Source organism: Gadus macrocephalus, chromosome 17, assembly GCF_031168955.1.
Source record: "Gadus macrocephalus chromosome 17, ASM3116895v1".
Lineage (NCBI taxonomy): Eukaryota > Metazoa > Chordata > Actinopteri > Gadiformes > Gadidae > Gadus > Gadus macrocephalus.
Window position 1 is genome coordinate 6,671,537 of NC_082398.1, and position 26,696 is coordinate 6,698,232.

The 26,696-nt window shown below is 46.1% G+C and overlaps 3 protein-coding genes across 3 annotated transcripts; 2 read left to right on the plus strand and 1 right to left on the minus strand.

Annotated features, from left to right (window-relative positions):
- The first annotated feature begins 1,072 nt into the window (after positions 1–1,072).
- Positions 1,073–2,818, plus strand: msmp1 (microseminoprotein, prostate associated 1). Its single transcript, XM_060076587.1, has 3 exons — positions 1,073–1,317; positions 1,561–1,669; positions 2,202–2,818. The coding sequence occupies exons 1-3, from the start codon at positions 1,206–1,208 to the stop codon at positions 2,362–2,364; spliced, it is 384 nt and encodes a 127-aa protein (XP_059932570.1). The 5' UTR covers positions 1,073–1,205; the 3' UTR covers positions 2,365–2,818.
- Positions 2,819–3,062: 244 nt separating this feature from the next.
- On the minus strand, positions 3,063–9,314 carry rgp1 (GP1 homolog, RAB6A GEF complex partner 1). Its single transcript, XM_060076586.1, has 9 exons — positions 8,906–9,314; positions 8,558–8,673; positions 8,301–8,434; positions 7,693–7,776; positions 6,491–6,640; positions 6,006–6,152; positions 5,367–5,494; positions 4,455–4,632; positions 3,063–3,831 (listed from the first exon to the last, which is right to left on the minus strand). Exons 2-9 carry the CDS (start codon positions 8,671–8,673, stop codon positions 3,608–3,610), a joined length of 1,161 nt encoding a protein of 386 aa, XP_059932569.1. The 5' UTR covers positions 8,906–9,314; the 3' UTR covers positions 3,063–3,607.
- Positions 9,315–9,555: 241 nt separating this feature from the next.
- gba2 (glucosidase, beta (bile acid) 2) lies at positions 9,556–26,480 on the plus strand. Its single transcript, XM_060076585.1, has 18 exons — positions 9,556–9,707; positions 9,967–10,605; positions 13,055–13,146; positions 13,269–13,384; positions 14,695–14,913; positions 15,578–15,817; positions 16,267–16,369; positions 17,452–17,605; positions 19,062–19,187; positions 20,647–20,831; positions 21,280–21,384; positions 22,242–22,349; positions 23,042–23,193; positions 23,476–23,582; positions 24,088–24,230; positions 24,487–24,602; positions 24,921–25,112; positions 25,575–26,480. Exons 2-18 carry the CDS (start codon positions 10,409–10,411, stop codon positions 25,818–25,820), a joined length of 2,601 nt encoding a protein of 866 aa, XP_059932568.1. The 5' UTR covers positions 9,556–9,707; positions 9,967–10,408; the 3' UTR covers positions 25,821–26,480.
- Positions 26,481–26,696: the final 216 nt, after the last annotated feature.

The following is a 26,696-nucleotide window of genomic DNA, read 5'->3' on the forward strand; positions in this document are numbered from 1 at the left end:
GTCCAGACCCGGGACATATGACTGTACCACGACTGACCCGACCTCCTTATCACCTGTTCCTTGTTTCTTTACATCTAGCTGATTGCGGGGGGGCTGTGGCCCGGGTTAATGCTAACCCTGTGTGTGTGTCTGTGTGTGCGTGTGTGTGTGTGAGTGTATCTCTTTGTAAGGTCCAAGGCAATTTTAAGCCACTGTAAACATGCAGGTGCGTAGATGTTTGTGCCCACATATTTGTGTGTGTGTGTGTTTGTGTGTGTGTGTGTGTGTGTGTGTGTGTGTGTGTGTGTGTGTGTGTGTGTGTGTGTGTGTGTGTGTGTGTGTGTGTGTGCGTGTGTATGTGTGTGGGTATGTGTGTATGTGCAGGTGTGTGTTTGTGTGTGTGTGTGTGTGTGTGTGTGTGTTGGTGTGCGCAGGTGTGTGGGTGTTTGTTTAGGGCATGAGGGTTCCTTAGGACTATTAGTGACCATATTTTTTTAAATGCTATTATTCACAATAACAAAGTTATGAATATTGAAGAGCCCCACATAAATCAGTTTAATTCTACCCGTTAACACTGTTGAGAGAACGCCCGTGGACCTCTCATTCATGGTGATGCGTCGAAGTGTGTTGTACACACGTACATTAAGAAAGGCTCAAGAACAGTGGATCAAACACAAAGCCTGCTGGAGGAAGCTGAATGAATCACATTCAACCATTCCACTCTCTCTCTTTCTCTTCATCTTCTTTCCTCCTTCTTTCCTTGGACCTAAACCCCTTCTCTCTCTCCCCCCCCCCCCCTCCCACCCCCTCAGCCCCCTCACCTCTGCTTAGTCACAGCCCGTATGTGTCACTGTTTCTCTCACTTTCAGGGGGTTCATGCCCGCTGAAGCGCAACGCACGCTCCTCTCCACAACGCCAAAAGGAACTTGTGCCAAGACAGCCCCCCCCAACCCAGCAACATCACCCCTGCCTCTTCCCTATGGCACCCCAGAACCCAAACCTCCCACCCCCCCCCCCCCACTTTCCACGCCATATGCTGTGACAGACCACGCCCCCCCTCCCCCATTTACACACACACACAAACACACACGCACGCACATAATACGGCGGCACAGGCTTGAGGGAAGGTATAAATGCAGTGCTTCTGGGGCCATTGAGACAACCAGAACCTGAACCCGGGACCTGAGACCCAGAGCAGACCTGAAGGAAGAGCTAGAGCCACAGACATGGGATCCAACGGAGCAAACCTCATCGCCTACGCCGCTCTCACCGCCCTGTTGATGCTGGTCGCCGGGGGCAGCCAGGCCGCCCCGATGGAGTGTCACTTTGACTCAAGAGGTGAGAGGAATCATGACGGTCTCAACATGTGGCTGTGTGATACGTATGTAGTCTATAGAGTAGTCTATTGTATGATCTGAAAATTGCCGAAGGTCGGTCCTGATTACAAGTGGTAAGGAGATTATTCCCATCTGAGGCGGCATGGCCAGGTACAATATTTTTGCAACCTTCGACAAACTTTGAAAGACTGAATGTTGAGCGGTTTAGGTGCCCCTCTTCACCCCTCGTCTTCTTCCCTCACAGCGCAGTGTGGCTTTGAGGGGAGGAACTACACCATGGGGGAGACCTGGATGGACAACGCCTGCATGCAGTGCACCTGCCTCCACCCTATGGGTGTGGGCTGCTGTGAGACGTAGGTTGACCCCGGGTGGATGCTGACTGTCTGTGTGCGTGTGCATCAACTCTGTGTGTGTGTGTGTGTGTGTGTGTGTATGTGTGTGTGTACGCATGTTCAACCTGCCTGGTTTCCTCTACAGATCTGCTTGTCCCATCTATCTATCTACGTATCCATATATTTGTCTGCCTGTCTATTTATCACTTTCCTCTCTCTGTCCATCTCTCTCTTTATCTATTTGTTGGTCAATCGGTCTATCTGTCTTTCTGTCTGTCTATCGCTTTCCTCTGTCAATCCACCTGTTTCTTGTTATCTATCTATCTATCTGTCTATCGGTCTGTCTGTCTGACCATGGCTTTCCTCTGTCTATCCATCTCTCTCTATATCTATCTTTCTGTCTGCCTGTCTGTCTTTCTGGCTTGCTATCGCTTTCCTCTGTCCATCAATCTCTTTTCTCAATATCTATCCATCCGTCCGTCTCTCTTTCTGTCTCCCTCTCCTTCATGATCTTTCTTCCACCCATGGATCCGACCCTGCTCCTCCACCTCAGGGTACACCGGCCAGTGGACTTCCCCGCGGGATGTGAGGTGCGCGTGGAAGCGGTTACGTGCAAAGTGTCCCTGGTGCAGGCGGCCGACCCCCGTCTGCCCTGCATCCCCGGGGAGAACCACCTGCTGGACCCCAGCCATGGGGCCCTAAAGCTGGGGGAGTAGCGAGCCGGCACAGCCCTGTGTCTCCACGAGATGGACACTTCTACGGTCAAAGTTTCTCAATGATGTATTCTGCATGGTCTGGAACCTTTTCACATTAAGAGTGTTTAAAAATATATTATTACTATACTAGTCTTAAAGTTAAAATGTAACCCGAAATGAGGATTCGGTTATTACAGATTAGCTATGTCTTAGCTTAACTTCAAATCATTAATGATAAGGGAATTATGTTGAACCAAATGCTGCTCAAGTGATTTTTTTTTGTTTTTGTTATAGATGGCTTATGGGCAAAGTTATGTGCAGTGCACCTTAAAATGTCCAAAAGTTTGCTACATTATGATGCTAGATCTTTTCACAAACTTGTTGCTATACACCTTTATTATAAAATGCTGTTTAGGGTGTATGTGTGATACTGTTTAAGGAGTGGTAAAAACGAAGTAAATCTTTACTCAAGAAATTGAGTGGCACTTTTTATTCTGTCGATTTTTAAAGTCCACTATGCTTAACTATAACAATTAAATTTACAATCTATCAAAATCAACTATGCTCTAGTGTAAATACCAGCATGTTTACGTAAGATAAACCACTTAATATATAGAACAGTTTATGTTGTATTTGATGTGCTACAATTCAATTAATCTCAAAATAAAGTGCTTTACAACTGAAATACTGTTTTGTGTGTGAAGAAACAATTCTACAAATTCCTCCAAACCACACAGTTTTATTTCAGCCACTGTTTGTACAGCCATTGGGAAATAAAGCCTGGCCTATTTAACAGTGGAAATCATTGCATAAGATTAAAAAAAAAAAGCCATGACATATTGTTAATGTGCTTCAAACAGTACAGGCAAACAACAGAACATGAAGAGAATGTCAAATAACAACAGTGAAAGCTGCGATTTAGATAATTTCTCTCCATCTCCGAAAAGGAAGATCAGGTTTAAAGGACTTGCATGGAAATCACAGGTCAAAATACTCAAAACAAAGAGGAAAAAAAAAATGTTGCATGATGTTGCATACATATAAAGTCTATTCACCATTCTGCATATACAATATCAAACATTTGCATTTCTTCCCGGAATGCTTAGCTTATTTTATGAAAAAAAGATATACTTGTTAGCACACAGTTCGGTTCAGATCACACGAACGCATAAAAGTGAGCCTCTGCATAAGTTCACAACTTGACCCTTCCCGTTCGTAGAGCACACCCTCTCAAGTCCTTGACCAATAGGAACACAGCAAATCATCAGATGTTGATGCAGTTGGTCCCTGTAAACTGGGACATGTACGAGGCCAAGGCCGGGTTGGTGGGCAGCACTTTGATTGGCAGGTCCCAACTGAAAGTGTCCACGTCGACGTTCTCCGCCCCCGTCCAGACTGTCACCTCCGATTGGTTCTGAGTGATAGTGGGCGGTTCCATGGGCTCTCGGGCGGTGACAAACTCAAAGTGCAGGCGCCACCTCAGGGTAACTGTGGAAGTTAAAGTACACAGGGAAACATCAGGTACAACGTAGGAGCACTTGGTTGAACTGCACTTATACATTTAAAGGTTCACGGCTGATTTCCACCGGGGACGTACTCGCCGCGGAACGGCTCCGTCCTCTACCCTGCGTCGATCCCCACCGGGCGCGTAACTGCAGCGTAGCGCTGTCTTTCGAGCCAGCCGTATTCACACGAGATCACGCGATAATCCTAAACCTAATGTACTCACCATCCACTCCCGAAACTACTGCAATTAAATGCCAGGCTTTGTCCTTTCTGATATTGTCCTTATTTTTTTTTATTGTCTCTCGTCGTCCATGTTGCCGACCCTCTGAGACCCTTTGATTGATTGTCTGCTGACCTGGTGCCACCCGTCGTGATGTAATGTTGATGTGAAATTGTGATAGGCTACATGAGCTGAGTATTGTGTTTTATTTTGAATATTGACCGGATGCTCTATGGCTTTTTTTTGAGCAACGTTTGCTACGGTCCACTGGGTAGGCTGGTACACTGATCTAATCACACTCACCCCTGGTGGTACAAAATGTCACCTTTCACAGCCACAACAACAAAAACCACAACGACGACGCCTGGTTCTGAGAGCGGCGTACCGATGTCGGTGCTGAAGCCCGGCGTGATGTTGAGCGGCACGGGGAGGGAGAAGTGGCTGGAGGCCGTGTGGAGGCAGGGCTCCACGTGGCGGCCGTGGCCCGTCACGCTGACCGCCTGGCCCGGCCGCCGCTGGTACGGCTGCTGGATCTCCTCCTCGCTCTGCAGGCTCACCGAGTACTGAGGCGGCGGGGGAAGGGATTGGATTGAAAAAATATTAGTAAAGAAAAAGAAAAAGATAAGCAATAATAGAAATTCAATTAACTGATGAAACAAGTGGACAGTTACAATTAAGTAATATTTATAAGCAATGAAAAACAAAAAGGAATAGAAACTTGCTTTACACTTTCAAAAAGGGGTAAGAAAAAGAAAACTTGGATGGTGGAGTGTTGAGGCTGGCTCTGGTTAAGAAGTTCTTGTGGTCAACCTCTAGGTATCCCTTTGAGCAAGATGCCCATAACCCCTTAACCCCTACCTACATAAACTCAATGAGATCAGGCACATTTTGAACTCGCTTTGGACAACAGTGTCTGCAGGCCTATACAGCAACAGACCGTAGTGACGATGCAATGCACCGTATTGAGAAAACCAAGAAACCATTCCTGAGATATACACAATACATTATACATGTGTCTATGCCTCCATGCAGTACAGCACTTAGGCTGCAGTATACAATGTACTGAGTGGAGTACTTGGGGCCCAATACAGAGTACTAACAATGCAGTAAACAGTACTGGATACAGAAAACTGAAAAAAAAAAAGTGTGAAAAATGACCACATAATTCTTCCAACACACACACACACACACACACACACACACACACACACACACACACACACACACACACACACACACACACACACACACACACACACACACACACACACACACACACACACACACACACACACACCTGTAAGCAGGGGATGTCTCCCTCTGAAAAGTTGAAAGTCCCGATGATTTCCTCTCCGAGTCTGTAGGCAATCTTGAAAATGCAGAACTTGGCCACTTTGCCCCGCATGTTGGTGATGTTGAACATGCCTGGGGTGAGCAGGGGAAAGGTCACATTAAACTCTGTCTGAGGTCAGAGTGATCCTGTATTTGACGGCAAACAAGGACTACCAAGACATGTCAATTAGTGCAGCTTGAAATCTAAAAAAAACACCACAGTAAACCTGTACTATGAAACTTTTTCCCAGTAGGAATCCCCTTTTCTATATCCGATTCTCAGATATTCCACAGACCAACATTGTTTAAGAGGGAATAAAATCCAGTTTCCATTTCATAACATTTCATAACACGTATTTTATGGTTTAAAAAAGTTAATGTTCCAAAAAAATATGATACCCGGCTGCAAGAAGCAGAATTCAGTTGCCTTGGTTCCAATAGTAAGCAACTGATGCAATATATGGTGTCTTCACATAGAGCAATACATAACTATGTCTGTAGTGACAACACCACCAACCACCAGAGGCTGCTACACAGTGCAGCTTTAAGCTCTGTCGCTGTGCATGACAGCAGGGGGGGGGGGGGGGGGGGGGGGGAGACTCACTGGGACAGCGGCGGGAGGTGTTGACCATCAGCGTGTCCAGGGCTCTCTCCAGGTGCCGGACGTCCCGGCGGCTGGCCTCCTCCTCCTCCAGGAAGGGGTTGGAGGGGGACACCTCCTCGTCCTGGGGGAAGGGAGGCTCTGGCAAGCCTGTGGATGAGAGGAGACGAGATGTTTTGAAATGACCTCATTCTGATGAACACTTAAATAGGAAAGTAATGTAGTAATTTATTTCATATTGATGAATGATTCAAACATGATCCAGAACTATTTACAAGGATTATTTAATTTATAGGTGGTAAAGAGGCATCTTGCTCAAGGGAGCCCACAGGTGAACTGAGGTTTGAACCCAGAACCTTTTAGAGTAAAAGAAACCAATGAACCATCCTGCCCCCATAAGTGGGGTCTTATGAACTGGGTTGGAAGGGAAGGAAGGGGGTTAGAATCAAAGCATCAGCGAGTGACCCGGTAGGTCGCCGGCCCCTCACCCTGCAGCACCAGCACTCTGAAGGGAACCCGCAGCAGTTTGATGGGGGAGTTGACCCTCTGGCATCCGATGGTGAGCTTGTAGACGTACTTCACCGCCTGGCCGCGGAAACTCGGGGGGCCGTCCACGGGCACCATCTCACTGTAGGCGTCTGGCGGAGAGAGGGGAAGATGAATGTACAGAATGAGTCGTCTGCAGAGAGGCCAATCTGGGCACTTGGTTAGGACAGAGGTTTCGTGCCACATGCAGTCTTAAGCCCCTTTCCCACATCGTTCCCGGTAAATGACTGGGATAACATTGCAGGCATCGCGAGTGATGGACGCTATCCACACATGTAGCTTCGTTCAGGAACATTTCCGTCTGCCGCCCGTTCAACCATGGCAAAGTGATGCCGGAATATGGTCCCAGAGACAGTCCAGCAGAGGGCAGTAATGCAACACTGAGAGGAGCTCCCTTATTTCGGAATCTGTCCCATTTCAAGGATTTTTTTGTAAAAGGAGCTTGATTGCAAAAAACAAAAGGAGCTGTATTGATATTGTTATCAGTTCACCCAAAATGATCGGCTCGAATGATTGTCTCACTCTCGGAATGAGAGGAACTCCCTTATTTGGAAACGCGGTCCAGAAAAAAAGGAGCTAGTTTGCAAACATAAGAAGCTGAAATTACTATTGGCTCCCCCGATAAGGATTGGTACGTTGAAATAAACACTTGCCGATTTCATATACGTCCTCAGTGGAGACTTGTGATTGGTACTCTCGCTCTACATTAAAGAGCCATTTATTTGCCTGTACCGGCATTGTGACTGCTTTCATTCACAGCACACCTGTACCGGCAGTGACCTGGAAATGTTACTAGGTCTTGAGCATGAAAATTGACGATGCAGTTGACCACGCATATCAATCCCTGTTCACATTCACATGACCCCATGCAGGAAATGTTCAGGAACAGTGCAGGGTAAGATTACATGTGTGGAAGGGGCTTGATTCTAATAGTCTATTAATGCAGCGATTAACGGTACAGTAGCATTACATAGACTTAAATCTGATCGATCAGCATTCAAACAAACATGGAAATGTGATGCTGTACTAGCATTGCTCCAGCTCTACACTCCAGTTAACACTTATATAATACAACAGACAATTACGTAATCTCAGAATCTCTCCCTTCTGTGTTCCATGCATGCAAATTCCAAGTACATCTCACATGTCTTGCTCTCCCCGGGGTCCAGACGGAGGTCACAGAACAGTATCTTTGGGGGAGTGTCCAGCATGCACTGGCCTCGCTCTCCTGGGGAACATAGATATTTCCAACAGGTCAGTAATGGTTTGAACTGTATTGAAGATAGTGCAAGTGTGACATTGTGAAGTTGGCAATTTTTTTTTAAAGATTTATTAAGTTTGTATCTAATTACCATTGCTGCTCCACTGTTTAATGCCAAGCCAAGTCACAATGAATAATGTTGGCCCGAGTTGCATGACATTTGTGGCCAATCTTTTATTATCAAGCTATTAGACGAGCAAAGGTCAATATTTAGAGGTCATTAATCTCCAACACAAGGGTATTACATTGGCTGGGCCAACTTTATGGCTTTGTGAATCAGAGCTTGGAAATGTAATCTGATTGGGCCTAACGGACACAAAGACACAGAACATTAAGTATTATGATGTTAAAACAGGATTATAACTGAAACCGAATAAAACCTGACTGTTATGTTGCATATTGTGACCTACACTTCTTCTCCCCAATGGTATCTTGTCCGTGATCTGTACCGTTACACCTTCTCACTCAATCACTCCGTTCGTTCATCTCACCTCGACTCGGGATGAGGACAGTGTCGCTCCCAGCCTGCACATCCTGTTTGTTGCCCTGAACCGGCAGGGCCACTCTGTTTTCACTGGCGTGAAACTGGCAATGGATCTGGGCACTGGCCCACGCAAGCATCTCACTGTAAGAAACAGCAATACATTGTTTACCTGTCTATAACGAGCTGTTATAGGGACTTTTCAAGGGACCATAATAACTGACGAATACACAAATCGTTACGTCCACGACTTAAGTTTAGATTCACCTTGTAGCAGACGTCGAAAGGTGGGACATTGGGTTGGTGAACGTGATGAGACACTCCATCACCTCCCCGGCCAGGAGCACAGGGCCCCGGGCCATGGAGGCCACCACTTCTATCATCTGTATGGATGTTAATAAACCATTACCAGTAGTCAAATCGTCAAAACCCAAAATAAAGAAAGAAATAGGCAGTCAAACTATATTAATGATGGAGTCCGTGACTACGTGAGTAGGAAATGAAGGCCATTTATTCAGCCAGACAAGTTAAATATAATGGAGTAATGGAAATGTCTTTAACTTTGTTGCTTCGATCAGCTGGCCACTGTTTTGATAAAAGGTAAAGAAAACATACCTTCGCAGAAAATACGAATGTATTTCAACAACAGTTTCCTCCGTGTAAACGTAAAACGTAGGTGTGTACTCCTCAAGAAGGATGAGAACCGTGCATTATTGTGGAGAAAACATTAAAACGAATGTACAATACACCGTTAGCATGTGAGAGTGGATAGCATAAACAAACGTCTGTCCGGAGTTCTCACTGTGGGACGACCAGAGTTAACCATTGGTGAAAAGACAAAAGCTAAGTACCGTAAGGACATGACATAATGCCTTGCAAAAAATAATGATACCAATATAACACAAAACTAGAAAGAATTCCACAATCAAATAAAACGATATTGAGCAGTTGTATTTCAATACATGTAATACATGTATTTTCTATGGTCGGCCATCCACACAGCTCCGTGGCACCTGTGACGTAGGCTGGAAGATACTATTTGAACTAAAAGGAAGAGACAATCACTTAACCAAAGTACATGTAAATACATGATAGTTATTCTGGCTCCCAGATTTTGCACAGCTGATTACAAATTCAGTTGTGTATATTACAACTGGGGAAAACGGTCGTCACATTTAGATAGACAATAAACCAGCAGTGAAGACCAAATCCCCCTTATTCTTTGTGAATTGGTTTATCCCGAATTCTAGCTCATAGAACCTTCCGTAGTGCATTTACATATTGAACGCTGCTAGCAAGGGAAACAGGAACTTAATGTCGACTGCGGTTAATAACACATTAATAATGTCCGGACCAATCTACCAGACGGCATGTGTTCATAGTTCACCGCGTTGATGCTAGCTGTTTGTATATAGATGTAAGTTCCTTCCAAAGGCTTTGGTGAAAAAAAAACAGTGTTTTTAGCACCCCGCTTACTGTAGCTTAACTATGTTACATTATGATGATGCATAACTGAGATGATGTTGCCATTGTAGTAGGATTTCGAGAGCTTAAAAATAACATTACATGACAAAAACACAATGAGCCTTTCAGTATGTGTCTTAAAATGTGCCACTGTAAGAACAGCTATTTCAAATGGATAACATTGAATTAATCTTTGTCCTTGTCCATTGCAGGTTTCCTGGATAACTTGGGTCCATATAATTTTTTCATACAGTGTGCTGTCTTTTTTCCAGCTGTGGGCTACAGCTATATTTTCCTGCCCAGCCTCCATTGCGTACAATACAATTTTGGAGCCATAAACATTTGATCCAATCGATGTCAACAGGCCTCTCCATAGTCTGTTATGAACCTGTGACTGAATCGTTGTACGAATGAGGAGAGAACGACCACATACTTGGCTTACCCAGTTCACCCGCCTCAATTTCAGAAAACCAGTTTGTCTTGATTGATCAGTGGACAACCTGATATTATTCCGTTACCAAGTTGTGACAGACCTATTATTTTCTCACAGATGGTAACCACTTTCATAAGAACCCTTTCGACCACTGATATCATCAATTTTTCAAGGAAACACAGATATTCCTGCATCATTTTAACTGGGATTCTCCAGCAAAAATGGCCAGTACGGAGTGGGGTGAGAGATCCACTGCAGAGCTCATGAGCAAGTATGTGGCCAAGGACACTGGAATCGGTGTACCCAATGAGGGCTGGAGGATCTGTCTGGCGCATGAGTTCAAGGAGAAGAGGAAGCCTTTCCAAGCCAAAGACGTCTCCCTGTCCAACGTTCTGGAGCACATCGGCCTTGGACTTCGGTAAGAGTCGTTGTTCATGCACACTTCATTGGACGGCCTGCGGAGAGCTTGCCTACCAAGAAGGGACAAGTCAACAATTAGCTCATCGTTTTGCTTGGCTTACATTAATGAGATGTATGTGGTTCTAGCCTAGGTTGTTGTTGGTTTGCAGGGCCTATTTAGTTTCACAACCCTTCATGGTTTTTAAAGTAACCGCACCTCATACATAGTAGGTCAGGTTGCCATGCCGCTGTATCTATGAAATAAGGCAATCACCCATCGCCTCATAACCCCCACACCCACACAGTTGTTCACATCCCACCACAGATCTTTAACAGCTGAACTGGTTCTTATTAAGGGTTGGGTATTTTCGGTTATGGAGAATTTTCAGTTATGTTGGGAGAAATTAAGTTAAAAGTCCTTTTCCCAGATGCTCAATCCCTCAGGCATTCACTGTGAGCAATTAGCCAATTGGTTGCAGCCGTAGACAATCGCATGATTCGTTCTGTCATCAGGGGCTGAATGGAGTGGCTTCTATTGACACTTTAGGAGGAGTGCTTCTTGCTATCCTGTAAACGTTAATCAATGTCCAGCACAGTTTAACTTGCAGCCATCTGGCGGTATACTATGCACACAGGAGGAGTGGTTAGTTGAATGAATTTGTAGGGCTGTGGTCGATGAGGAAGTTCACAACTGAATGTATTTCTTCCCTTCCCATGATGCTTATGTTAATAATTCTCCAACCCTTTCACCCACCTGATCTTGTACGAACCTCTGAACCCGACCGAGGCTAACGTATATGCAGCGTCGAACATGCAAAAGGGTTAGCATGAGCTGCGGTGAGCCATGAATTTGAATGGGAAGATCGCTGACGTTTACTTACAGTAGTCATTATTGAGACTGGTTTCTGAAAGGAATCTACAGCAACCACCCTCTGAATCGGCACGGATGTCATTCTGCCAATGTCATAAGACAGAGGACCACACACAAGCACTGATCATTTGTTTTTTACTATCCGATTTCACCATCATCTCGGTTACACCAGATACGATTCACAGCGGAACAAATGGCAGTGGCACTAGGGTGATTCTTTTTTTTTTAGGCCTAATGACCAGCTTGCTGTACGTTATCCCTTGCATAACGACTATAAGTCGGACCGGTTGTATGTTAGGTTTATGAAGTATGTGCCTTCACGTCATCCAAATCTGTACTGTACAAGCAGTGGCGTACTGTATGTTAAAATTCAAGTGTCTTTTGTTTTTGGTGAACTGGAATACTGGATTGGCTGGTAGGGACTATTTTGGGAATGGGTTTGGTTCAAGATTTTGTTCTCATTGGTTCAAATGCAGATGAGGGGTGAGGAGCACAATGGCTCCCCCCCCCCCCCCCCCCCAACCTCAAACCCGTTTCATCAACTCTATAACCCCGAGTCATTGGCCTTGAGGCTTTCCTTTTGGAAGGCGTTGTTCCTTCACACAGAAACAATGTAGACATCGGGAAAGCAGGAATAGATTTGAGGTGGAGGGAATATGCATATGACAACAAAATGTACACTGAATGTAGGATATGTGGAAGATAGAATATGTGAAATAAAGATAAAATATGCAACAGAATGTACATACCAATATACAAGTACATGGAAATATTTTCTAATATTTACCTTGAAGCTAAAGTAAGTGATTCTAACAATATTTGTACAATCAGGAATACTGATATTTGTACAGCTTTGTACAAACAAAGCTGGAAATGAGGCTTCCATCTTTGACTGAAAAACGAGTGTGTGTGTTGCCAGTGCGTGTCACTAGTTCTCGTACTGAGATTCCCTGGTTGTTTGTTATTGAACCTACTTTTCGGAAAGGGGAAACTGACCCGCTTGAAACGGCCCCTATCCTATGCATGGCAGTGCAGTACTTGGCTACCAAGCCTGAAAGAAATCATTTTATTCTGTGTGGAGTTTGCATGAACTCCACTGTTTAAATGTGGATACACTCCTGTTTTCACACCAACTATCCTAACCGGCATTTGAGGTTTATGTCGATCTTAACAATACGGCTGCGGACAAACAAGGCTTGGTGCCTTTGCTCTGTGAATGCTGCTCATTGTCCTCCCCTGGGACTGTGCACCTGGCCCACAGAGCACACGCACGTTTTAATAAATAATTCACACCACCTGCATGGTATGGTGGTCGACACTAGAACCCACACGAACAAGAAGACACACACGCCGTCTTTGACTGCACGTCTGCCTGACCACGCACCCTCACCCTCACCCTCACCCTCACACTCTCACTCTCACACTATTGCACTGTGAACGTGCTGCTTAATATCAGTCGTCTGCATTTACACAGAATTTCCATTTCTTTGGATCTTTCTATTAATTTGCCTTTTTTGTTCTCGAATTTACGGCTCACTAAAACCCCCCTTTGATTCTGATCCCTAATGCATGGTTTGTATGCTCTGTGTTTGCACAGGTATCTAAAATGGTGGTACAGAAAGACCCAGATAGAAAAGAAAGCGCCGTTCATTGACATGTTCGGCCCCCTACCCTTGCGGCAGATATATGGTGGGTTAACACCTTTCACTGAGAATAACATTGAATTGTTTCTGAGCTTGTCCTTCTTATGTCAACACCCCCCCACCCCTGTTTACATTTGTCTTTTGGTATTTCCCGGTGTTATTCCACAGGCGCTCCCCTTGGAGGCATTGGGGGAGGCACCATCACCAGAGGTTGGAGGGGGGAGTTCTGTCGTTGGCAACTCAACCCCGGGATGTATCATTACACTACTGTGATTGCCAACCAGGTGTGTATATCGGGGTCACTGATACACTATTGTTTTGTTATTTCTCAAGCAAAACAAACAGCCAAAAGGGGGTTATCAAGTTAACTTGGACTAAACCGGTTTGTCTCTGGAATGTCTTAACATCCCATGGCTTCCCGCCCATGACCAAATAGTATGTCAATATGCTACACGTAGCCTTTTGTGTATAATTGTGTTAAAACACAGGTTTATCATTGTTCATAGTCCAGGTAACTTTGATAAGTGGCATCCTATGACAGCCAGGCAGGATAACCACGAAGGCATCGGCTGAAGTCAGTCATCAGCGAAGTTCAAAGTGCTGTTCCTCATTGGAATATCCTGCAGGGATCGTGTGTTGCGTTCGTCCTCCATAGCATGGCTGTACCTGGGTCCCTGGCTGGGTGAAGCTGTTTATGTCCACCGTTATCACCCCTATCGCGTTGCCTAGCCACTCGTCTCATGTGACTTCAAATTGCAGCTCTCACCCCCAGTGGAGCTGAGTGAGAAGACTCCATTGGGAGTGTAGAATATCATTATAGGTACCTGCGATGTAAACCTATAGGTTCTATTGAAGTCTCCTAAAGGGTCTTTTTCATTGGTTATGTTGCTTGTCCAGGCACCTCCAAAATAAATAAACAGTTTAATGGTGTGTGATGGGACTTATTTCTACCAAGGGAGACTATCTCCCCTTCACGTTCACACAAGGCTGTGTATACATTTGCACATCGGACGTGCGCTGAAAGATAAGGATCTATAAAACAAATCGGAACACGCCAACGCAGAGATTCAGGTTTTATTTTCTTCCTCAAACCTTTTTGAAGCTGATTGAATATAGGTCAATGTTGAAAACAGATTCCTCGAACCTCAATGGGACTAACCTGTTTAAATGTAGGGCGAATAAAAATGTATAACACGGTTACACGTCATACAGAGTAGGGCTGCCCGGTTATGGAAAAATCCTTATCACGATTATTTTTGAGTTGGAAAGAATTATGAATTTATTCAGCATTTCTCTCCAAAAAACAATTAGTAACTGAGAACTCTCAAACGAAATCACAAAATGTGAAAATAATGTACAATTATTTATTCAGCCTCGCAATTTCTATCAAACATTTAATTAATAAAATAAATAAACTTTAAAAAAAATCATAATAATCGTTTCAACTTGATTTATATTAGTTTGGAGAACGTTTGACGCAAAAAAAATCGAAATCGTGACAAATTCAATTAATCGCACAGGCCTAATACAGATCTTATTTTAGATACACATATACAGAATATGTAAATACTAAAATCCTCCCCTCCTCCCTCAGTTCACGGTGTGCCTGCGGCGAGGGGGCCAGACGGTGTACCAGCAGGTGCTCTCGGTGGAGCACCCCCCCACCCTCCAGGGCTGGAACTGGGGCTACTGCGGCGAGTACGCCTTCTACCACGCCCTGTACCCCCGCGCCTGGACCGTGTACCACCTGCCCGGCCAGAACGTCACGCTCACCTGCCGACAGGTGTCGCCCATCCTGCCCCACGACTACCAGGTAACCCGGGGGGGGGGGGGGGGGGGGGGGAGGATCGTGGCTTGTGTTTTATATTATCGGTGGTTGTTGTTATGGTGCTGGTGGTTGTCGTTGTGTTGATGGTGGGGGTTGTTGTGGTGACGGTGGTGGTGGAGAGGAGGACGACTCGTGTTGATGTTGGATTCAGGGTTCGGTTGTTTGAAGTTGCATCGGTCCCCCAGTTGAAGATCGCCTTGAATATTTGATACGCTCTTCACTTGTAACCCGAGGAGATGGTTGAGGATACCGTGTGTGTGTGTGTGTGTGTGTGTGTGTGTGTGTGTGTGTGTGTGTGTGTGTGTGTGTGTGTGTGTGTGTGTGTGTGTGTGTGTGTGTGTGTGTGTGTGTGTGTGTGTGTGTGTGTGTGTGTTCTGTCCAGTGTGATTCTCTAGAATTTTTCCCACAAACACAAAAACCACACAAGTTGAACAAATGCAGATTGCACCATTGCCCGGGGAGTTTCTAGTGTCTGATGTGTAGCTCCATTGTGAGTTACGCGATAGCCTTCAGCTCCCTGGAGCCCTGCTCAGGATCAAGTGGTTCACAACCATAGCGTATGTGCGTGGATGCATCGCAACCGCACCCCCGTTGATCCCCGATAAACAGACCAGCACGTTCCCCGAAACTCAACCGATGTCTCTCTCAGGACTCCAGTCTCCCCGTGGCGGTGTTCGCCTGGGACGTGGAGAACCACAATGACTACGACCTGGACGTGGCCATCATGCTGACCATGGTCAACGGCTCGGGCCACAAGGACGACAAGCGCGGGGGCCACTGGAACGAGCCCTTCCACCTGGAGAAGGACGGGCAGGCCGTGTCGGGCGTGCTGCTGCACCACTGCACCCCTGTCAATCCCTACACACTCTGCATCGCGGCTCGCCACATGGTAGGGTGGGGGGCGGTTCACGACAAAGGGGAGTGGGGGAGAGCTGTGGTTAAAGGGGACATGTTATGCCACCAGGTGGGAGTGCCATTCAAAATGGCTAATCACACTCGCACCTGGTTGGTACAACATAATGGTCACCTTGACCGTAAGTCTGCTGCTGTGAGCGTAGACTTCGCACTCGTTCTGTATACACGTGTATATTCTCTCCCTCTCCCCCGTGGACAACGTTTTGAAACAGCTCAACTCTGCCTGGTTTCAGATGCAGACGAAAGCTAAAGTTTTGTCGTGACTTGCTCTGTCGGTATGAAATGTTTTACTATCAAGACAGCGATGGTGTGTTGTGTTTGGTTCGCTTTTTTTTGCGTTCAGCCACGTCGATGCGTGTTCATGACGACGCGTTTGCGGCTCAGAGCGTCGCATGCGTCTGTAACGAACCCTGTTCCCTCTAGCCTGACAGGCAGGTCAGCCACCAAACGGCCTTCAGCCCCAAGGGCACCTGCAGCGGCCTGTGGAGTGACCTCATCACAGACGGACGGCTGGACTCTCCGACCGGTAGGCGGCTCAGTGACTTCCCCGGAGACTCCAGTGCTGTGTCTGAAATTGCGCACTTCTGTACTTGCGCTTACTTTTTTGAGTGCGCTTTGCGCAAAAAACGGAGAGTGTGCCAAAACGCAGTGCACTGGAAGTACCTCGGTGGCGCACTCAAAACAATCTAAAACTTGAGTGTGGGCCGATGGACACTCTCCACCCTCAACGGCCGCCATCTTGTCTACGTAGCGGAGGGGGCGGGAATTTCAAATCTGAAAACGGAGGACATTGTAACAGTTGAAGGAAAAAAAAAAAAAAAAAAATCTAAATATTTACAGTTTGAGTTGATTAGTACTTTACAGCGCTAAAATAAATACAGATAAAATCGATAGAAATTGATTGATGGTAATTGAAATTGATAGCTATTAAAATGATGGGCGAATTATGGAAATGATCAAGCAGAAAAAAAATACCACAGAAGAAGAACCGTCAAACTGCAAACTCATTTCCGGTAGGTGCGCGAAGGGTGTGTTTTGCCAGTGCACTGTAGAAATGAGAGCACTGCGCCAATAAGTAAGTGTACTGTAGGGATAATGAAGTGCACTCAATGTAAGTGCACTTACGCAAGTGCACGATTTCAGACACAGCACAGTCCTCTCAATGACTAATGGCGAATTTAGATTAGATTAGAATGCATGCATTTTGACTATCCGGGGGGGCGGGGGGGGGGGGACTGGTTATGTCCCCAATGTACACAATCAGACAGCGTCACACATCATTCCACACTCTGATCGTCATTGCTCAGGAATATGGACTAAAATCTATTGGCTTAGATTTAAAATAATCCACAGAGTGACGTATCAGGTACCCTGATTTGTAGCAACAGAAGGCAATAAATATACTCAACATATTTAGCATTTAGTTCGAATATTTTAACGGTTGAATACCTCCTGTGGTTTCCAGCCAGGTGTAGAACACCATTGGCCTCCATATAGTTCACCAGGCAACGGGATTGTTAAACCTAAACAAAACTAATGATCCAGCCGCCAATGATGACACCGCTCACATTCCTCCTCTTCCTCCTCCTCCTCCTCCTCCTCCCGTAGGCCCCAGCCCCCCCGTCCAGAAGGGGGAGGAGGTGGCAGCGGCCCTGGCGGTGAGCTGCTCCGTGGGGGCGCGGGGGCGCGGGGGTCTGGAGATGAGCCTCTCCTGGGACATGCCCACCATCACCTTCGGCTCCGGGGAGAGACGGCATGACAGGTACTGCCGCCCGGGAACGCTTCTGGGAATGATAAATGCGTTGAATTAGATTCTGCGATAAATGGGTCTGGTGACCGCTGTTTAATGTCTGCTCTCTGCATGACATTTCACCAAGACAATCGTTCTCTTGTAGGCGTCTTGTAGAAGGAAAATATGCAGACCGATTTTGGGTGACTCTAGTGAGGAACAGTGAAACATTTACATTCTGCCCTTACAGTATTTATTTTAGTTTCAAATCTCCATTAGATGGAAGTGTCTAGAAGTGTCTTCCGAGAGCAACGTCATTTGCAGATGTTCCGTGACTGGTTTTGGGGTTGAAAGGAAAATAGAAATTCTGAATGACTATTAGGTTCTCCACTGTCAGAAGAACACAAAATGAAATGCTTCATTCACAAAAAAGTCATTTTTTCACAATTTCTATTCATTTATCCCAAGGAGAACTGTAATGTTGTGATTTCCTGCCAACAGACAAATGTATTGGATTTGAATACTCTGTCTTCACCCCATCCATTACACATCTGTTTGTTCTGTAGGGTGTGTGTGTGGCGCCATACATTGTTGACAGTGTGTGCGTGCTCATCAGATCAGGCTGTGTTAGCGCTGTTTGCTTTGCACGAGTCTTGGGGGGCTGTGTGAGAATTAGGTTCTTCCCATGGCTCTGTAGCACCTCTGCTGGCTGCGGATTGGTGAATGGTTGCTTGGTTTTTCCTTAGTTCCTTGTCCCGTTATCTTTCTTTCTTTTTTTTAACGCAGGACCGCTTAACTCCTAAGGTCGTTCTCATTGTGTGAGACCGGTTAAACAATCACCAGACCAAGCATACAAAAACAAGTCGAGTTCACAGATGACACGCAAACGCGCAACCACCGCACACCCAGGTTTTTAATTTGTTTATTTAGCGAGTACGTCTCCGGACAATTGCAGGATGTTTTGGCGACGGTAGAAAATACTTCCGACCAATTGAGAGGAACGCAAAGTCTACGATCACAGCTTGTGCACAACATTTTGGTCCAATCAGCAGCCAGATGAGCGAGAAGGGACAGTTGCCTCCCTACTTCTCCTTCTCCGTCCTCCATTGAGGCACAAGATCGCTTTGAGGAATGTTTACTTGAAAATTGTTTAGATGCGAGCAACCTTTTCTTTCCCAGACTCATCGTTTGACCCTTTGACCGTATTCCCGAAGTACACACAAACTGCAGATAAAGAACAGCTGTTCTGTCAAGGGAACTGGCAGAGCTGCAGCGAACAATCTGTTTGTTTGTTTTCCACCCTGCAAAGAACGATCTCAACTCTGGCCTCCATAAATTGTCCCGCGTCCGAAATACTTTGTTTGAGTTCAGTCACAGGGAAAAAAATCACATCCTCTGGGGCGACGACATCATCATGCAAAAACTTTCACGACGTCCCCAGGAGTACTATTTGAACACGTGTGTGGATGTGTTTGCTGTTCCCTCCCAGGAGATACACGCGTTTCTTCGGGACAAAGGGGAACGCGGCGCCCTCGCTGGCCCATCACGCACTCCTCCACTACCCCCGCTGGGAGGAGACCATAGAGGAGTGGCAGAGGCCCATACTGCAGGACAGGTACCACTGATTGGTCAAAGAGTCCTGTTTGATGAACCCGCCGTAACCAGTGTTGCACAGATTGGGTGGGAAATCTGGCCCAATCTGGCAACCCTGGCTGTGGCACGCTGCAGCCAGGGTTGCCAGGTTGGGAGGGATATCTGGCCCAATCTGGCAACACTGGCCCTAACCCTATTGGTTAGAGAAACACGTTAATCGAGTTCACCCTGACCAAACTGGTTACACAATTACGCTCATTAAATTTGCAGCAATCTTATTGGTTAGAGAGCCACACTCATGAAACAAACCCCTCAATCGGTCGTATAATCCCACTAATTGAATTCACCATGACCAAATAATAATACATTCAGATTATATAGCGGTTTTCTAAACACTAAAAGTTGCCTAACAGAGTGAACACAGAATAAAATCATTCAATAACATATATAATTAAAAAGATGGAAAAGAATAAAAATCGTTGGCTAGAAAATGAAAATGAACAGTTAAAAGAAGGAAGGGAAGGGGAGGTGGTGAAAATGCGTTGTCTAATTACGCTAATCGAAGTCACCCTAACCCTCTTAGTAAGTGGATCACACAAATTGATTGAGCCTGAGCCCCCATCCCCGGGCCAACAGGCTTTGGAGATGTAGCAGGTGAAACAGGTGTAGCTCATTAAGGTTAATTACTGGTCAGTAGGGCGTGCCAGTGTCCTTAATTGACATCACGAGAGACACCTGGGCCAATCACCCCCTTAGCGCGACACCTCTGAGCTAGCAATGGGCACGGTTATTTGAATATTCGATTATTCGAAATGACGTCGGTATTCGCCTTTAGCTGTAGCAGATTTTTTTTTATTTATGCCTAAAGTTAATTCGATATTATTCATTAGCTATATTAATTACATATTGTTCATTAAACATGTATTCTAATGCCATTTAATACTTGGAATACTAGGCTACATTATGAGTGCTCTACACTTTTCTTTTCTTTTTTTGTAGTTCGGTTACACGGTTACTCAATCTTTTTTTGAGAATATTCGAATATTGTTATGCCTTCAAATGCCCTTCCCTACTCTGAGCTAGGGCTGCTGAAAAAGTGCTAATCATGATTATTTTGGTCAATATTGAAATTGAGTATTTTATTTGATTGTGATTATTTTTGAGTTTGAAAACCTGATGCATTTATTCAGCATTTCTCTCAGCTGTTAATTTTTGTAATTTCTATAAACAATATATGTTAAAAAAAATATACTTGGTTACATTAGTTTGGATATCGTTTGACCTAAAGATCTGATTAATCGCACAGCCCTACCCTTAGCTTCAAGCCCTGCTCTGGACTCTTTCCTTCCAAATTAATGTCGTTGTTCTGGTCGCGAACGGGCCAAGCCAATAAGGCGAAGCCTCGACGGCGTTGCCTACATGAAACAGAACCGGAGTCCTAGTAACATAACTATGGTTTTCCCCTCCCTCCCGTGTCTCAGCGCGCTGCCCTCCTGGTACAAGTCGGCGCTGTTCAACGAGCTGTACTTCGTGGCGGACGGCGGCACGGTGTGGACGGAGCTGCCCGAGGACAGCGACGTCAGCGGGGGGCTGCGCAGCGAGGACGGGGGGCTGCCCGCCCAGCCGGCGGCCATCAAGGAGTACGGGCGCTTCGCCTACCTTGAAGGTACGCGTGGAACGACATTTTTTATTTATTACGATATTTTTTAAGATTCTAGATTCAAGGTTTTTATTTGTCATCTACTCATACAGGATGTGCAATGAAATGTTTGGGTGAAATACTCTGTATGTCTGTGCTTAAAATACAATATAAGTTTTAACAGACATATATATACACACAAGCGCATGAGAAGCAGTCGCAAAAGAGTACTTTCCTATCTGTCGTCTATAAGTCCACATCATAGAGTCCTCTTCTTTTATTATCCTACATACAGTATGATTCATTCTTTCTTATCGAATAATATTGAACACTTTTGCACGGTATTTGAACGGCAATAAGTCAATGAGCGATTTTGTTATGATTGATTTATTTTTCCACTGTGAAAATGCTCTGCTTTCCTGCTGTTTGTGGTCCCTGTCGGCTAAGAGCCCTCTCTGTCTCTCCCGTCCCCCAGGCCAGGAGTACAGGATGTACAACACGTACGATGTGCACTTCTACGCCTCCTTTGCACTCGTCATGCTGTGGCCGAAGCTCGCCCTGAGCCTGCAGTATGACATCGGTGAGTGCCACATCGCTGCTCCCCTATTGGTCGAGGTCAAGCGCAGTGGACCCTTTATGCAGCGGTGTCATCGGAGGTCAAATGCAGGGGTCGCTCGTGACACTGTTTATGGGTTGTCGTGGAAAACTACAAAATGTGCACCCGGTGCAGATTCGGTGTCCTGTGTCCCTCCCACAACCTTCACACCTTGACTTAACATGAGGTTTGGACTATTGGCTACAGCATGTATCGGATATCGCCTAAAGCGCCAAAAGCATGCAATCCAACACCACCTCAAACACACATTGGGATTCGGGAAGATTGAAATTTCCCTAGGGAATGCACTTAAGATTTTCTAACAGTTTTTGTTTCAGTGACATCATTAACATTTACAAATAAAAAGAATATGTTATACAAATCAGCAGAAATCTCGGGTCTCTTAACTTTACACAATGTGCTAAGTGCTTTACTACCCGTAAGTAAACATTGACAACTACAACTACTACTCGATATCCGATATCATTCTTGGCTCTGGAGACGCTGTCTAGCACCAGGCATAAACCAAAAGTGTTGTGTCAAAACAAATAAAGTCTTGTGATATCCTTGACATTTCCCATTGACATATATTGCCCCAAGGAGGGCTCTGTCTGGTGAGACGGCCCACGCTACTCGCCCTTTGACCTCCTCCTAATGATGCTGAAATCGTAGGCGTAGGAGGCACTGCCCCCGTCGCAGCCATCGCTGGGGTTGTAGACATAGTACAATAAACGATATAACCCAGCCGCAGAGAGTAGCTCGGGGGCTATTGTGTTATTGGTGTCGGACTGAACACTTGTGGGTTAACAAACAGTGGTTGTTTCTTTGCTTCTGCTTCTAAGCTGGCAGTGTGATCCAGCAGGACCCGACTGAAAGGCTTCACCTCATGAGTGGACAGTGTTCTGCGGTGAAGGCCAAAAACGTGGTGCCCCACGATATCGGAGACCCAGGTAGGGAGTCACGGCCTGGGTTTAACTCTTTCACTCAGTCATGTTATTGTTCACAAGGTAGCATCGCCGCTAGGGAGCGGGGATGAGGCTTGTTGAGCTATTGGAACAAGTTCATGTTTTTCTTCTGTTTTTATGGGAACCAGTTGTAATGTTCTTTGACTTAATTGAACCAAACATTGGAAAGTAATGACACTCAAAAGCTAGTAGGTCCTTCGGAATGCAATAGGACATCGATAGTCACATAGCTATCATTACCTTATTGCCGCTTGTGGAAGTAAGCAGTAGTAACTAGAAGTGATTTAATGATGATTGGAGCCTATGGTTCTATTAAGGAAGTTAGCAAATACACTAGATGCAATTGCCGGGTTCTGTGTATCTGGTATGTGAATAATGATGTGCAGGAAGTAAGCACGTGCCTTTCGCTGCAGCTGGCTGCTGTATATCTGGTACGATGAAATAATTAAAGTTAGCGATTTTTGGTGTCAAAATGTAAACAGTTCTTCAAAAGGAATCCACACTTTCCTCCTCTGTGAGTCATGGTGGTTTGGCCATTGGGTTAGAGGTGATCAGGTCATCCGGTGGCTACAAAGACAACAGTGAATAGGAGAGAGGCTCAAACAATGATAGGAAAAAGGCAATAATCCCTTAGCTGATCAATGGTTAACTGCTGTGTCGTCCCTGTCTGAACCCAGACGACGAGCCCTGGCAGAGGGTCAACGCCTACCTCATCCACGACACGGCCAACTGGAAGGACCTCAACCTCAAGTTCGTCCTGCAGGTCTACCGGGACTTCCATGTCACCCAGGACCAGGAGTATCTACGGGACATGTGGCCCATCTGCAAGGTGGGAGACGCCCCTAGTTCACAGTTCAGTCGTTTTTCAAAGGGAATGTACTTTGAGGTCTAGAGGTCGAAATGTGCACTAAATTAAAATAACTTTGCAATATCTTTGATGCAAACAGTAGCTTAAATCAGAGATCTTGCCAAGCAACATAAAACGAATGTGAATTTGCAAATATAGGCCGAAAAAACTTTTGCCGACAACCGATTAAATGAGAATATCGGACATCGGGTCCAACATTCCTGAGCCCGATCTTATCCTTGTGGTTCTGATTGGTTCCTGAAGGCAGTGATGGAGTCGGAGCTGCGCTTCGACCTGGACGGAGACGGCCTGATCGAGAACTCGGGCTACGCCGACCAGACATACGACGCATGGACCGTGACGGGACCCAGGTGAGAAGGACAGGCGGTGGTCAGGGGAGAGGAGCACTCCAAAACTGGTCCACCAAGAAGGCCTCTCGCTGTGTTTTAAGGACATTACGAGTGCTCTGGGTCACCTACTGAATCATAATGCTAATCTAAGTTGACTAAGTCTCTAAGTAGTGTATGTATGGTTGTAGATAGATGTGTTCCATTGATTTCTTAAGGGTATCTATGAAAGATGGAGCACATTCCTAATCGTACTGGACTCTTGAGGAAAAAAGCAATACTTAACGATACATATTTATATATTTATATCATATAATTGCAAACGCAAAGTTGCAAAAGTACTTGACTCAAATCATAGAAAATTAGAATCCCGGCCCATCACTTTAGCTCCACTTCCACTTTCAGTTCAAGTGTACGTATCCCCAACCAAAACCTCAAAGCCAGTTTCAGCCGCCCATTGAGCAGTCCAGTAGACGACTTATGTGTCTAGTTCTCTAAATGCCGTCGGTGTGTGCCTCATGTCCCTCAGCGCGTACTGCGGCGGGCTGTGGCTGGCCTCGACGTGCGTCATGAGTAAGATGGCCCGGCTGCTGGAGGATGAGCCGGCCTACCTCCTCTACAAGGACATCCTGCAGCGAGGCAGCGCTGCCTTCGACAAGCTGCTCTGGAACGGCGAGTGGAGAACGAGTCCTGACTCATCCGTGTAGATGAAATGAGGCCGATTGCTTATTGAAAAAAGAATGGTTCATCTAATTCAATGACGATTCTTTTTTTTTTTTTTTGGGGGGAATATTACATTATGAAGACTGGTTTAGGCTTAATGAACAGTTCTGTCAGTTTCATGACGTAATAAAAAAAAAGTACAATTTAGGCTATTTTGGGCCTTGTGAAACTGTTCATTAAATGACATATTTTGCAACGTTTCCAGGCAAGTACTACAACTACGACAGCAGCGGGAGGAGTTTGTCCAACAGCGTCATGTCGGACCAGTGCGCAGGCCAGTGGTTCCTGCGGGCTTCTGGACTGGGAGACGGAGAGTTTCAGGTCAGTGGAGTAGCGCGCCAGCCCCCCAACTAAATGTCGTCCATCAGTCCAAACAGTGAAACATACTGGCAAGTTTAAATATCATTAATATTAGATATTCAAAGTATCAGTCTTTTCACCATTTCAAAACATTTCTAAAGGGGTCTATCCAGACTCCAAGAATGTCTAGTACTAAGCCATTTAGTAAATACCATCAGACGTGGGGGCAACCAGTCACATTGCGCAATGTTGCTGTGTTATTCCCAGTCCAAGACGGCCTCGTAGAAGCCTTCGATCACCCACACTGCGCCACTCGCCCGTGCTCTCCCCCCTCTCCAGGCCTTCCCTAAAGACAAGGTCCTCAGCTCGCTCCAGTCGGTGTTCGACCTGAACGTGATGAGCTTCGCCGGCGGGCAGATGGGCGCGGTCAACGGCATGCGTCCCGAGGGCGTGCCCGACCGCTCCAGCGTCCAATCAGACGAAGTGTGGATCGGAGTGGTGTACGGGCTGGCCGCCACCATGATCCATGAGGTAGGAGCGAGGGCGCTGCCCTTGGAGAGGTCTTCAGCAAAGGGGGGCGTCGTTGCTCATTATTGAAGTAGTGCCTTTTTATTCCGCTACTACTATTCTTATCAAGTCGTTCACCGACGCGTTCATCCAAAGCCGACTCACAGTGGACCATTTTGATACGTGACCTGGAGATAGAGTGGGGGTAGAGAGAGACTCTACCTCAAGGAAGCCAACAGGCAGACGTTGGGGTCTCGAACCAAGAACCTTTAGTCAAACACCATAACTACTTGCTTATCCCGCCCCGTTGGCTTTGGCAACCGTTAAAATCAAACATCCACCACGGCAGGGTATTACTCCATTACAACTTTGTACTGGGAACTATACCCTCCACCGAGTTCCTTGGGTTTTGTTAGGGGAAAATGAATGCATTAAGTTTCATCGTTGGCTGATTGTGTCTCTATCCCCCCCCCCTCGGACCCCCAGGGCATGCTGCAGGAGGGCCTGCGCACGGCAGAGGGCTGCTACCGCACGGTGTGGGAGCGGCTGGGCATGGCCTTCCAGACGCCCGAGGCCTACTGCGAGAAGGGCATCTACCGCTCCCTGGCCTACATGAGGCCGCTCAGCATCTGGGCCATGCAGTGGGCCCTGGACGGGGCCCGGAGCCGCCGTCTCCGTGACGACCCGCCGGGTCAGACGGGAGACTCGACTGCTCCACGGGAGGACAGCTGAGGGGAGGGGAGGGGAGCGGGGGGGGGGAGGAGGAGACGGATGCTGACGGGAAAAGCAAAGGAGCGTTCCCAATCCGGTGGGCGGTACGAGGCGGAGCGACGGCCTTGAATGTTTACACTCGACGGGTGTGTTTTTGAAACCACGTAAACGGCCCGACGTGGACGGTTTCCATGACAATGATTTAGTGACCTCACAAATTGTGTGGGCGAGATGCAAATCGGTTTGACCCCCCCCCACCGCACTTAGAAACATGCAATCATCACGGGCCGGTGGGGTTGCTGGGTGACCATAACGAGGTTGATATGCAACTACATAAGTGCAGTTTCAGCCCTCTTCTTTTTTTTTTTTTACTTGACAATCCTCCATAGTTCCAGAGTGTGGAAAGGCTTGTTCTTCCGACTGATAAGCTAGAAAGGACGCCAGTCCCGACGCTAAAACATGAATGTTCTACTGATTTGTGTGATAACTACTATTGGAAATATCTAGCTAGCGAATGATTTTTTCCTTTTCCTTCCCTCTTTTTATATTTTAGCATTTGGTGCCTTGGCGCATGTTGCCATGCATGCATGTTGATTGATAGAGGAGATACTTTTATTGTGTTTTATACAATCAAAATACTAGTCTATGACAATGATGCTCAATAAAATCACTTAAATATTGTCTTCTAATATCTTCCTTCTCGCAGTGGAAAAGCTGGTGGGTTGAATCAAGTGTGTGTGTGTGTGTGTGGTTGGTTCTGAATGAAGAATACATAATTTGTGTAGCAGTGTTTAACAGAAACAAAATGCCTCCATTATTCATATTGCAATAAGCCATCACGTTTGATTCACAGGACGACACACTTTACACAATTGTTTTGCTGCATAATGCAAATGT

Coding starts and splice junctions, on each gene's coding strand:
- msmp1 (XM_060076587.1), top strand. CDS start 1,206: ATGGGATCCAACGGAGCAAACCTCATCGCCTACGCCGCTCTCACCGCC. Junction 1,318..1,560: donor GTGTCACTTTGACTCAAGAG/GTGAGAGGAATC, acceptor CTTCCCTCACAG/CGCAGTGTGGCTTTGAGGGG. Junction 1,670..2,201: donor GGTGTGGGCTGCTGTGAGAC/GTAGGTTGACCC, acceptor CCTCCACCTCAG/GGTACACCGGCCAGTGGACT.
- gba2 (XM_060076585.1), top strand. CDS start 10,409: ATGGCCAGTACGGAGTGGGGTGAGAGATCCACTGCAGAGCTCATGAGC. Junction 13,147..13,268: donor ACCCTTGCGGCAGATATATG/GTGGGTTAACAC, acceptor GTTATTCCACAG/GCGCTCCCCTTGGAGGCATT. Junction 25,113..25,574: donor CCGCCACCATGATCCATGAG/GTAGGAGCGAGG, acceptor TCGGACCCCCAG/GGCATGCTGCAGGAGGGCCT.
- rgp1 (XM_060076586.1), bottom strand. CDS start 8,673: ATGATAGAAGTGGTGGCCTCCATGGCCCGGGGCCCTGTGCTCCTGGCC. Junction 5,495..6,005: donor CACCTCCCGCCGCTGTCCCA/GTGAGTCTCCCC, acceptor TGCTCACCCCAG/GCATGTTCAACATCACCAAC. Junction 4,633..5,366: donor GAGACATCCCCTGCTTACAG/GTGTGTGTGTGT, acceptor CCGCCGCCTCAG/TACTCGGTGAGCCTGCAGAG.